The sequence below is a fragment of the Capricornis sumatraensis genome, chromosome 4 (assembly GCF_032405125.1).
Source record: "Capricornis sumatraensis isolate serow.1 chromosome 4, serow.2, whole genome shotgun sequence".
NCBI lineage: Eukaryota > Metazoa > Chordata > Mammalia > Artiodactyla > Bovidae > Capricornis > Capricornis sumatraensis.
This window is the reverse complement of record NC_091072.1, coordinates 138,398,408-138,412,367: the sequence shown is the minus strand read 5'-3', so window position 1 is coordinate 138,412,367 and position 13,960 is coordinate 138,398,408. Positions and strand designations below refer to the sequence as shown.

At 38.7% G+C, this 13,960-nt stretch overlaps 1 protein-coding gene across 1 annotated transcript in view; it reads left to right on the top strand.

Moving 5' to 3' along the window:
• The window catches only part of PTPRO (protein tyrosine phosphatase receptor type O), a 121,517-nt gene that overhangs the window by 34,198 nt on the left and 73,359 nt on the right, over nt 1-13,960 (top strand). The window contains exons 8-11 of the mRNA XM_068971502.1: nt 226-419; nt 1,733-1,844; nt 7,621-7,772; nt 9,151-9,271. Of these exons, the coding sequence (XP_068827603.1) occupies nt 226-419; nt 1,733-1,844; nt 7,621-7,772; nt 9,151-9,271 (579 nt within the window). The remainder of the gene's footprint in view (nt 1-225; nt 420-1,732; nt 1,845-7,620; nt 7,773-9,150; nt 9,272-13,960) is intronic.

Sequence of the window (13,960 nt, the reverse complement as noted above, 5' to 3'; positions counted from 1 at the left end):
TAACCTTCAGAGTAATTAATGACCACAATTGTATACCTGGAAGGCATCCTTAAGCATTCATTACTTAGGAAAAATAAAATCTCAGGCAAATATGGTTAGTTCTCAGTGATTGTATCAAAATAGTGAAATACCTAGTCAGTCAGTAAGTAGGGATGTGAAGCCATTGTTAAGATATTAAACATTCCTTCTTGACTTTCTTTTTTCACTCCCCTCCCTTCTTCTTAGTTCCAACTGGAATAAAAGATTTGATGCTCTATCCCCTGGGTCCTACAGCAGTGGTTTTGAGCTGGACCAGACCTTACTTAGGAGTGTTCAGAAAATATGTGGTCGAAATGTTTTATTTCAACCCTACAACAATGACATCAGAATGGACAACCTACTATGAAATAGCAGCGACTGTCTCCTTAACTGCCTCAGTGGTAATTTTCCTTAACCAGCTGTCACATTTTCCTGTGTCAACATGCATTCACATACTAACTGTGTCTGAAAAAATTATTATGTCTGTAAACTAGATCATTTGTAAACACATGCAGGTAAATTGCTACTTTCAAGTTTGGGATTGTTTTAGCTCTTAATTTTATTTTTGTATTTTGAGAGAGAGAGAGAAAACTGTGTGAAACTGGCTTTCACTCTTAATTGAGTGTATTTGCTAATCCCCAGTTTCGTAGACCTGTCACATGCTTGCTTCCTTGGTGGCTCAGCTTGTAAAGAATCTGCCTGCAATGTGGGAGACCTGTGTTGGATCCCTGGGTGGGGAAGATCCCCTGGAGGAGGGCATGGCAACCCACTCCAGTACTCTTTACCTGGAGAATCCCCATGGACAGAGGAGCCTGGTGGGCTATAGTCCATGCGGTCACAAAGAGTCGGACATGACTGAGCAACTAAACACGTCACATGCTTATTGTTTCTTTCTGGTCCTAAAACAGCAAACACATTTTCCTTTAGTTATTCAGCAGTAAGTGGACACTTCTTAACTTGAGTGATGACTATTCTTGACATCAACAAATCAGTTAAATACCTGCAATGTCAGACCATTAGCGATGTTCTTCAAATGAGCAGGTAAATATTGCTCTTTCGGAGACTGGAATAATTTTAGAAGTACAGGTTATCTACAGGTCACACAGAAAGCAAACAACTGTCCACTACTCAGCTGCCAGCTCTCATGATTGCCACCCAGTGTGAATACATGCTAACAGTCCAAGATGAGAGAATGTAGAATTGTGAAAGAGCACATCTTAGAAATAGGAAGATGTGTCCATCCAGTGACTTACAAATAAGTACCAGTTCACTCGTGTAATTTAAAAAACTGCAAACGAAAACCCATTTTGAAACTATCTATATCTTCGAATAATTTTTTAAATTGTGTTAAATTTATGTGTATCATTTTATTTACATCTCACTTCATTCCAAAGAGAATATTTTAATGGAAAATTTGAGGAGTACAAAATCAACTGTAGACAGTAAGGTTCCTCTGTCCATGGGATTTCCCAGGCAGCAATACTGGAGTGGGTTGCCATTTCCTTCTCCAGAGGATCTTCCCAACCCAGGGATTGAAGCCGCGTTTCCTGCATTGACAGGCGGACTCTTTACCACTGAGCCACCAGGGAGGCCTCCCAAAGGCACAGAAAGGAAATTAAAAATTACTCATTTTTTCATAGCCTCAGAGAAATATATAACTCTATTCCAAAAATGTGATTTTCCTTCTGGGCCTTTTTCTTCTTGCTTTTTTTAGAGGATAGCGAATCTGTTGCCAGCATGGTACTACAACTTTCGAGTTACCATGGTAACGTGGGGAGACCCGGAACTCAGCTGCTGTGACAGCTCCACTATAAGCTTCATAACAGGTGAGTGTGTGGGAAGTGGTCTCATGAGAGCACATGCCTATTTTGAGGGAGTTCTGAAGGGGCTCATCTCCAGAAAATGCCAGTCCTTCACCCAGGACTGATTGAACATCACTTTCATGGAAGATTCTGCTGCTGCTGCTGCTGCTAAGTCGCTTCAGTCGTGTCCAACTCTGTGCAACCCCATAGACGGCAGCCCCCCTGGCTCCTCTGTCCCTGGGATTCTCCAGGGAAGAACACTGGAGTGGGTTGCCATTTCCTTCTCCAATGCATGAAAGTGAAAATTGAAAGGGAAGTCACTCAATTATATCCAACTCTATGCGACCCCATAGACAGGCAGCCCACCAGGCTCCTCCGTCCATGGGATTTTCCAGGCAAGAGTACTGGAGTGGGGTGCCATTTCCTTCTCTGTTCATGGAAGATGACATACTTGATTCTGAAAGTTCATGATTTGTTTAAATGATAGCCTTTAAAAATTAAAATACATTTTTTACTCTAAGTTACTGTCCTTGATTTCTTTTTATCCTGCCCTTGATTTATGCACCACTGTTTGGAATTGATTAGAATCGAGATGTAACAGGCAGAGCTTTCAGCTTCACACCGCACTGAATTGATTTTATCCATTTGATAATTGTATTTGCTAGAGTGCCTCCATTTCCTTATTAATTAAGCCATTTGTAAAGTCACAGGCTGACTGCAGTATGGTCCATGGCAGGAATTAAAACAGGCTTGCAGGCTTGTAGACTTGGGTGTGAGTCACAACTTTGCTGCCTTCTACCTGTAAACTCCAGCAATTCTTCTAAGCCTCAGGTTTTTTCAGTTGTAAAATAAGGATAATAATAGTATCTATTATCTGTTACTATTATCTATTATTACGTCCCAATTAAATAAGCTATTTAGCAAAATACATGGCCTAGACTTAAAGTACTTACAATACTGTTAGTGACGGATCCTCAGGACTTTAAATTATGTATTAATAGTTCACTATCATATGGCAGAGACAGCGGAGGTAGCAATAAAGAAGAAATTCAACCAAGAACAGTAACCCTCGTTGTCTGAACTAGGACTGTTCAAGAACTTTTGATGGGACTGCAAAGCTGTCATTAGAGTTATACTGAGAAAAGAAAAATATTGTTTAGATGAAGAATCAGTTCAGTTCAGTTCATTTGCTCAGTCATGTCCGACTCTTTGCAACCCCATGAATTGCAGCACGCCAGGCCTCTCTGTCCATCACCAACTCCCGGAGTTCACCCAAACTCTTGTCCATTGAGTCGGTGATGCCATCCAACCATCTCATCCTCTGTCGTCCCCTTTTCCTCCTGCCCCCAATCCCTCCCAGCATCAGAGTCTTTTCCAATGAGTCAACTCTTCGCATGAGGTGGCCAAAGTACTGGAGTTTCAGCTTTAGCATCATTCCTTCCAAAGAAATCCCAGGGCTGATCTCCTTCAGAATGGACTGCTTGGATCTCCTTGCAGTCCGAGGAACTCTCAAGAGTCTTCTCCAACACCACAGTTCAAAAGCATCAATTCTTCGGCACTCATCTTTCTTCACAGTCCAACTCTCACATCCATACATGACCACAGGAAAAACCATAGCCTTGACTAGACAGACCCTTGTTGGCAAAGTAATGTCTCTGCTTTTGAATATGCTATCTAGATTGGTCATAACTTTCCTTCCAAGGAGTAAGCGTCTTTTAATTTCATGGCTGCAGTCACCATCTGCAGTGATTTTGGAGCCCCCCAAAATAAGTCTGACACTGTTTGCACTGTTTCCCCATCTATTTCCCATGAAGTGATTGGACCAGATGCCATGATCTTAGTTTTCTGAATGTTGAGCTTTAAGCTAACTTTTTCACTCTCCTCTTTCACTTTCATCAAGAGGCTTTTTAGTTCCTCTTCACTTTCTGCCATAAGGGTGGAAACTTTGTCAAAATATTTCCCTCACTGGACAGCTAGTTTTATAGGCTTGAGATGTATCAATTAAAAAACAATGGAAAGATAGTGATCTTGCCGATTCTTAGACAGTTAGCTGACATAGTTCACTGCTTTTCTTTATTGGCCGATGTCTGGTACTTCCTTTGTTCCAGATGTTAACAGTAATATTACGGTAGAAAAGCGAAAGGCCACCCTAAAAAGAGAAAATGCCAATTATTTGACAAGCCCTGTGTTAGGCTTTTTGACTGCATTAATAATCACCTATTTAATTATAATTAAACTTTACTGCGTCAGTAGTTCATACACTTAACTTGATTGAGATAAGTGGTCTGAGAATGCTCTTTCCTTGTCAGAAGGAGCAGCTGTCTAGAAAAAGCCCAGACTTCACATCTGATCACTTATTGAGCAGATCTGACCTTGCTAATTTCCAGCTACAGATCTTTAAGCAAATTAACTTAAGGATCCTGAATTTCTATTTTCTCACAGGTAAGACTGAAAATATTGCCTAACAGGTGGCTAATTGGACAAAACTAACTGTCTTAGAACTCACTGCAGTGCCGGGAAACTACCTGGACAGAGGCTCTGTGTTGTCTCCCAGGAGCGACATCAGAAATGAAGTATTAATAGGATTTGGAGTTCTGGACACAAGTGCTTTAGGTGTGCCTTTCAAAGCTGGAACCACCTGGGAATAGGCGGACATCATGAGATAACTGTTTAGGTGGACAAAGCAAGTCTGCATACATAAACTTTGATTAGTAAGCAAGCTACTTGCCTAAGTGAGCAGTCTGTTGTCTCCAATGAATTGATCTTTGGGAATTTCTGATTTTTTCCTGGGATCAACTATTAAGTCATGCTGACACTGGCAGTCCACAGTCTTACCTAAGCATATTGACACAGATGGCTTCAATTTCCTTATCTATAAAACGGGTATAGGGACTTCCCTGGTGGTCCAGTGGCTAAGACTCCATTGCTCCCTCCCAATGCAGGGAATTCAGGTTGCATCCCTGGTCAGGGAACTAGATCCCACATGCCCCAACTAAAGATCCCACGTGCTGCAACTGAGACCCAGGGCAGTCAAATAAATTAACACAGGGTAGTGTGAGAATTAAATCATGTAATCTAAATTGTTATTAAAACATATATGTACCTGAGCTTTATTTTTATAACTATATCTAAAACTATTTGAAATTTTAGCCTTTTTAGGGGTGAGGGGAGATTTCTTCCCTCATTTCAATTTTAAAGCAAATAAAGATCTGATACTTCACTTTCATATGCTTTTTAATCATAATCCAAATTGACAAATTGTGTAGTATAAAAGGAAATAGGAATAAAATATTTTAATAAGGTCTGATTTGTTAGGCCCTCAAGTCTACCATCTATCAGGCAACTTGTCTGCAAGTCGAGTTCATAATTATACTAGTGTACCAAGTAATGTTTAATAAACAAATAGTGACATCTGGTGGTCTTTCAGCAACACGCTGGAATTGAAAGCAACAACATGAAGGAGAATGATCTGAAGCCTTAGTACTTGTGATGGGGAGACGTATATGTCTGTCTTTGTAATTTTATTTTTTTAACTCTTTATTTTGTATTGGGGTATAGCCAATTAACAATGTCGTGATAGTTTCAAGTGGACAGCAAAGGAACTCGGCCATATTTGTACATATATCCATTCTCCACCCAAACTCCCCTCCTTTCCAAGCTGCCACATAAGCAGAGTTCCATGTGCTATACAGCAGGTCCTTGTTGGTTATCTATTTTAAATATAGCAGTGTGTACATGTCCATCCCAAACTCCCTGTAATTTTGAATATGTTTCTTGTCGTCACTCAAATTAGAACATGAAAATATACCCTTTGAAGAAGCATTAAGCATAGGTACTTGTAAATAATGAAGTATGTAGAAATATGTTAAGCCAGGGTTACTATGCTTAATTAGAATTTTCTGCATTATGAAATGGGTTTGTGCCACTTGTTATAGATATTGTTGACAATTTAAAATTTTCATTGTCAAACATATAGAAATGCTATTCATACACAGTATGAAACAGAAATGTATTTTTTACTCTGTTAAAATCTCTTCAGTAAATAATTATTTCTGAAATATAGATATAAATGTTCATTATCTGTATTAGGACATGTTGAAAAAATGTCTTTTTGTTCAATTATGATTTATTATTTTATTTGTTTACTTTTGGCTGTCCTGGGTCTTTGCTGCTGCACGCAGGCTTTCTTAGTTGCAGTGAGCGGGGCTACTCTTCATTGCAGTGTGTGGGCTTCTTATTGCAGTGGCCTCACTTGTGGATCATATGTTCTACGGGCGTGGGCTCAGTAGTCATGTCATTTGGGCTTAGTTGCTCCCCAGAATGTGAGATCTTCCTGGACCGGGATCAAACTCATTTTTCCTGCATTGGCAGGTGGATTCTTTACCACTGAGCCACCAGGGAAGCCCCAAAATAAGTCTTTTTTAATGTGTAGAAATTATCCTCTAACCATTAGTTGATTTGGGGCTGAATCCTGCAAAGAGCACTTGCTTGGCTATCTTCAAGATCACATGGAATTTAAATTCAACTGTGTATGTGTTTGTTGAAATCTTCAGAATTATCAGTTACTCTTAAAAACAATTAAAGTATGCTTTCAGAACTTATGTATTACAAAGCTTGTGATGAACTCTCGTCCCCTACTGAAATTCTTAAAAATTTAAATGTGTAAGATTATAAAATAAATTAATAAACTTGGTGTTAGAATTTAGCTTTGAAGCATGATTTTCAAAATCCTTTCCTTCCTTTCTTTAATACTTGCTTCAGCAACTTTATTTAGAGCCCTACCTTCCACAAAGCACACTGTCAATGCCATTGACTTGTAATCTTTTGGACATATTATTTACTTTTCTGTTCCTTTACTCATTGATCCTACTGTCTATCCTGTAAACTTCTTTGCTGCCACAATAAAAAAGATTTATTTTTACAGGACCCCAGAGTTTTCAGTACTGCTTGGAAAATAAGTCTGCCAGTGCCTAATAATATAAATTTATTGATGCAGCAACAAATTAACAGAAAAATTGACTCAAACAAGTTAATGTTTTAGTAATCTTATAACTGAAATTTTTGTAAAAAAGCATGCTCTCCTCAGGCATAGTTGAGTCTGGCTGTCTTGGGTCTGAGCCACGCAAGGCAACATCCCACAGAACAACTGCCCACCTCATACCATCCAACTTCATTATATTACAGACATGTCCACGAGTCCCTAGGACTATCATGCGTGCTGTTGTGCTTGTATGCTAAGCCACTTCAGTTGTGTTCTAACTCTTTGCAATGCTATGGACTGTAGCCCACCTAGTTCCTTTGTCTATGGGATTCTCCATGCAAGAATACTGGAGTGGGCTGCTATGACCTCCTCCAGAAGACCTTCCTGCCCCAGGAATGAAACTCCCATCTCTTATGCCCCCTGCATTGCCAGGTGGGTTCTTTACCACTAGTGCCACTTGGGAAGTCCATCATGAGGTGCGAATTTTAATTCTTTAAACTCTGTATAGAGTTTGGTTTCCCTGGTGGCTCAGATGGTAAAGAATCTGCCTGTAATGTGGGAGACCTGGATTTGATCCCTCTGGGGATCCCTTTGAGAAGATCCCCTGGAGGAGGGCATGGCAACCCACTTCAGTATTATTGCCTGGAGAATCCCCATAGATGGAGGAGCCTGGCGGGCTGCAGTCCATAGAGTCACAAAGAGTTGGACACGACTGAGTAACTAAGCACAAGCTCTGTATGGGATTTCATGTTCTATTGATAAGTTCTTTAATTACCAGTAGTCTACTAAATTAAAGTGTGTTTCTTTCCTCCATTGTAGCCCCAGTTGCTCCAGAAATCACATCTGTGGAATATTTCAACAGTCTGTTGTACATCAGTTGGATCTACGGGGATGACACCACAGACCTCTCCCATTCTAGAATGCTGCACTGGATGGTTGTCGCAGAAGGAAAGAAGAAAATTAAAAAGAGTGTATGTTTCTTTGAGTCCCAGTATTGGGCACCTGACATTTATTTGCATATACTATTGAAAATCATGAAGCAAACATTTACTGAGACATTAAACAAGTGTTTGCACGCCGATTAGCACTGTTTTTGGTTCTGGAGATTGTGTGTGTGTGTGTGTGTGTGTGTGTGTGTGTGTGTGTGCATGCGAGCCTGTGGCCCGCCAGGCTCCTCTGTCTGTGGAATTTTCCAGGCAAGAATACTGGAGTGGGTTGCCATTTCCTCCTCTAGGGGATCTTAGAATCTGCTCTCTCTTGAGTGTCCTGTATTGGCAGGCAGGTTTTTTTGTTTGTTTGTTTGTTTTTTACCACTAGCACCACCTGAGCAGCCTCTCTGGAGATAGGATAGTGAACAAAACTGAAGTCTTTCTTTCACAGAGCTTACCTTTTAATTTTTAATAATTGTAATTGTTGTAATTGATTTCACCTATATTTAAAGTTATGATTTGAGCTTTTTCTTCATAATACCAAACATTTTCAAGAAAATCACAGTATTTTCACTTTTTTATCTATATGTCCCTAACACCCTCAATATTTGGAGACTTTGGAAGCATTGATTTCTCTCCTGGTTTATTAAGCTTTTTGACATTGTATTAGTTAGGGTACCAACTAAACGATTGAAGCAAATTTTTTTTTTACGATTGTGGTTTAAAAAATATCAACATCTATATCTCTCTCAAGGTGCCCAGGACTAAAAGGGTACCTCTGCCATGAGAGATTATTCAGGAGTCAAGATTTGTTCTGTTTTGCTGCTCCATCTGCCACTGCGTATAGTCATCACCTGCATAGGTTAACTCCGTTCAGTTTACTGCCACATTCAAGCCCGCAGGAAGGGAAAAAGAGAGGATGTGGAGGCCCAGCACTTAAAAGGTGTGAACAAAACTCTAAGTTGACCATGAGACTTTCTCTTACAATCCATTGATTGGAATTGAGTCACATGGTCCCCACTATCAATATTAGAAACTGGGAAATGTAGTCTTTAGTTAAGAGGCCAGGTGTCTGTGGATATGGGTAAGTTTCTTCTGAGCTTCTCAGCTTGAGCTGAGCAATGTTCTTATTTTTGTAACCCACTAATTGCTTTTTCTAAAATTTGCTGTGAATGCAAGAGGGACGAAAAAAAAAAAATCATAGTAATACCTACTCCAAACAATGGAATTAATCACAAAAAATGTTCTGATCTGTGTTGTGCTTATTTAAAGCTACCTTGTATTTGGCTCAGTTGAGGAATTTGTATAACTTTCAGAGGAAATAACATATCCATAAGGTTTAATCAGCTGTAGACTGCAGCACAGAACAGAGATAGGATGTCTGTGATAGCCCTACAGCTTGATTTTGGTGATCTTGCAGGTAACACGCAATGTCATGACTGCAGTTCTCAGCCTGCCTCCTGGAGATATCTACAATCTCTCTGTAACTGCTTGCACAGAGAGAGGAAGTAACACCTCCATGCTCCGTCTTGTCAAGCTAGGTAAGAAGAGAACACAGGTGTGTGTGTGCAAATAATCATGCTGGAGGACTAGTGTTTGTATCTCTTGGTTTAGCATGGTCTTCTCAACTCAAAGAAATGGAAAAAACTGGTTCAGTGTCTTTTATAAATGCAGAAAAGACTTTACACTATCAAAAAATACATTCAACATGTGTTCTGTGAGGACAGTGTCTACTGTGTTGGGAGAAGGGAGTTCATTGTCCATAATAAGATTAGAAGAACCACAGAGTCTTAGGATTTTAGAGATGGAAGGACCTTAGGTATTATCTAGTGCGATATTCTCAACCCTATCAGATACTATTTCCCTTTTACATAAATAAAGCTGAACTTCATAGATAAAATAATCCACATATTGATTTTTCAAATTTGATGTAGCATCCTAACTCTAAGATAAAATCAAGATAAAAGGACAATAATTTATAAAAAAAAAAAATAACATGGATTCCCTATGTATGTGTTCAGATACAGCTTTTCACTCTTCTAAAAGTCATAATGGGACTACTTGATGACTACCTACAATGAAAATAAAGAAATATGAGTTTGTAGGAAGTAACAACAACTGTAATTCTTCCATACAAGAAGGATAAAAATAAAGGAATGAACAAATTCGTATTAACTCATTTATTACTATTAATTAAAAATAAATAACTGTCAAGCTTAAGTGCAGTTGGGCCCTAGAATAAAAACTAGAGTTAAGAGAAATATTAAGAGAGTAGATATATTTGCTTATGATGAAAGAAAGTGGAAAATAATGTTGGTTAGAGTGGGATAACATGCTAAGGAGAATGATGGGTTGTAAGGGAAAATGAGGAAAGTATCCTCTTACAAATGAGCTGGAACTTATTGCATGGTGTTAAAATAATTATATTATGAAAAGCAACTGGGAAGTGACACTATGTAATGCAAAACACATCTTCTACATTCAAAATATCATGTGTTAAAATATTTAGTTTCTGGTACTTAAAGGGACCTCAGAGATGATATCCTATAATTGGCAAAAGAGAACATATTGGCAAAAAGTTGGGTGGTAGACTTCTTGGGCAGTGTCAGTTTAAGGATGATAACCCCAAAATAAATGTACATCAATACACAATTTTTACGGCAGAGACCTCATCATTTTAATAGTTGAAAATAAAGTCTATACGTGACTAGATGTCATGAAATCATTTAGTGATCAATAAAAATATTGAATAATTACACTGTACACTGAAACTAATGCAATATTGTATATCAATTATAATTCACTAAAAAATAAATTTACACATAGAGTGGCAATAAAAATATTTTCAAAACACTTAGTGCAACTTACTGACATCATCATTTCAGATGTCTGCCAGCTTGTACTCTGTGTCTGAGTCTGTCCATAAAAATCTCAAATCATGTCTGTTATTGCTATGTTCATATGTACTGCTATAAGTGAAGAATGAACCAGGGTGATTTAGTAGCAGCTTAAATACCAGGATCAGTAGTGCTGTCAGCAATGTTTTAGAAACTCTTAGAAAATCTGAAACAAAACAAAACACAATATTTTCTCAGATTATCCACTAGTTGCATTTTCTCTATAATTCAGTGCACAAGACATAAAGTTTTAAATCTTTTTTGTCTCCTATTTGCTGTGATAAAAACTAAACTCTTGCACTGAAAACATTTAGAATTAAATAGATAATTGAAAATGCATGATGTACTAAATAGACAATATGGGCAGTAAATTATTGAGTAGTTTTTCAGTATCATTTTTAAAAATTTATTGAAGTTCAGTTGATTAACAATGTTGTGTTAGTTTCAGGTGTCCTGCTAAGTGATTCAGGCATACATATACATATATTCATTCTTTTTCAGATTCTTTACCCATATAGATTATTGAGAATATTGAGTAGACTTTTCTGTGCTATATAACAGGTCCTTGTTGGCTATTTATCTTATATATAGCAGAGTGTGTTTGTTAATTCCAAGCTCTTAACTTATCCCTCCCCTTCCCCACATTTTCCTTTCAGTAACTATAGCTTTGTTTTCTAAAACCATGAGTATGTTTCTGTTTTTCAAATAAGTTCATTTATAGCCTTTGTAAATTCAATTTCACCTATAAGTGATATCATATGATTTGCCTTTCTCTTCCTGACTTACCTAGTTTAGAATGATAATTTTTTTCCAATATTAATTGTGCGATAAAGTACTTGTAATTATATTTATAATGAATTTATTCTGGTGGCAAAATTAAAAGTTTATGTGGAATGTGGAACATGGGACAGTTTTTCTCTTTGCAACTTTCTTTTTTTGTTGTTGTTGTTGTTGTTGTTGTTTTTGCAACTTTCTTGATCATAGAAAGACATCTAGAATTTCTGAGCCCTGCCCACAGAAGTCTGATTGACTTTGTGACTTTGTGATCTTTTGTGACTGCTAAAAACATTTCTGCAAATTTCCAAGCACCCTCAAGGGTGCTCTACTTCTCCTATCAAGACTCATGAAAGTGAAAGCGAAGTAGCTCGGTCGAGTCCGACTTTTTGCAACCCCATGGATTGTAGCCTACCAGGCTTCTCCGTCCATGTGATTTTCCAGGCAAGGGTACTGGAGTGGGTTGCCATTTCCTTCTCCAGGACTCATCAAGGCTCATGAGTCAAGTTCAATCTTTCTTGCACTGCCCACGATCTACTCCTCCCTAGCTTTTACTTTTCACTTTTGTGCACTGGAGAAGGAAATCGCAACCCACTCCAGTGTTCTTGACTGGAGAATCCCAGGGACGGTGGAGCCTGGTGGGCTGCATAGTCCAGTCTATGGGGTCACATAGAGTCGGACATGACTGAAGCGACTTAGCAGCAGCAGCAGCAGCAGTCTATACCTGAATTTCAGGAATGTGGAGATCACCAGTTTCCAACATTAGATGATCTATTTATTAAGAAAAAAGTTATCTCCTTAGCAATTCCAACCATTATCTCTGATTTTTTAAAATTTAATTTATTTATTTTAGTTGGAAGCTAATTACTTTACAATATTGTGGTGGTTTTTGCCATACATCGACATGAATCAGCCAAGGGTGTACATGTGTCCCCCCGTCCCAACACTCCCCCCCCACCTCCCTCCCCATCCCATCCCTCTGGGTTGTCCCAGTGCACAAGCCCTGAATGCCTGCTTCAAGCATTGAACTTGGACTGGTCATCTATTTCACATTTGGTAATATACATGTTTTAATGCTGTTCTCTCAAATCATCCCATCCTTGCCTTCTCCCACAGAGTCGAAAAGTCTGTTCTTTACATCTGTGTCTCCTTTGCTGTCTTACATATGTTTTTTGTCTTCTGTATGAATGTTAGTTCAAAGTTCGCTTACAGGTAACTGGAATTACTTGAAGACTCAGCCTGTGTTCCCCAAGGCTTTCTCTTTCCAAGCGTCTAGATGCTTTCTCCAATTCATTTGATATGTTGGGCTCCCTTAAAGTGAAAGTTCAGGGGTGGTCTTACCAAAGTAGCATTCAGTGGCCTATTGTTTTGCTCTCATTTTTACGTGACATTATGAATGACCTATGAAGTCTCAGGAATACGGGTTAAAGTCATAAACTGGAACCATTACACTCACACAAATAGGAGTGGGGGTAAGAAACTGACTGTTTCGCTAACTTGCCATTGGGTTTTGAGCCTCCACGCTGCTGCTGCTGCTAAGTCGCTTCAGTCGTGTCCGACTCTGTGCAACCCCATAGACGACAGCCCACCAGGCTCCCCCACCCCTGGGATTCTCTAGGCAAAAACACTGGAGTGGGTTGCCATTTCCTTTTCCAATGCATGAAAGGGAAAAGTCAAAGTGAAGTCGCTCAGTCGTGCCCGACTCTTAGCAACCCCATGGACTGCAGCCCACCAGGCTCCTCCATCCATGGGATTTTCCAGGCAAGAGTACTGGAGTGGGGTGCCATTGCCTTCTCCTTGAGCCTCCATACCTCTCCATTAATGAACAGGATTGCCTATACCAATTTAGGAATTTCCTTTAAATGTTTCAAGTAGGGAAGCAAGTTACCACAGCAGTTATTTCTAGTGAATCATTACCCTAGAATCAATCAGCTTTTCCATGTTGGTATCTTAATATCACACAGAATATTGCCTCAATCTTGTTCCTTTCTGAAAGCAAGACAATCTTTATATAATGTATTTGTCCTCAGCCTTTCTTTTCTGGAAACAAAATAACATACTTGTTATCCATTTGTTTAAAGGTCTATTTTCCATTCTGCTAATCACATTATTGTGTTTTATAAGCTATTTTAATTTTCTAAAGCACTTTGCCTTCTCTGCTCTAGATACTTAATAGGTATTTGTTGAATGGAAATGAAACTATAGACTTCAAAGTTGAAACTAGTATTATCAATAATATTTAACCAAAACAAGTTCCATCTTTCAGATAAGTGAAATATTTTGCTTTAGTAATAACTGAGTTGCAAGTTTTTTTTTTCACAAAACATTCATTCTTGCCATCTGAGGAAAGAAACCATTCTATAAGTGAATCCAGAACCATATAAATTAATCCAAAATGGTACACTACCAAAATTATCCAATTATTATGTCATCAGTGGACATCCAGGAGAAGACAGTACTGCTGTTTACAAGGCTTTGAGCCAGTCATCCCATTAAGAATTTTAGATTGGCAAGAGTTTCATGGTACTACAATGGTAAATGATGGCAGTTCCCTTTGGT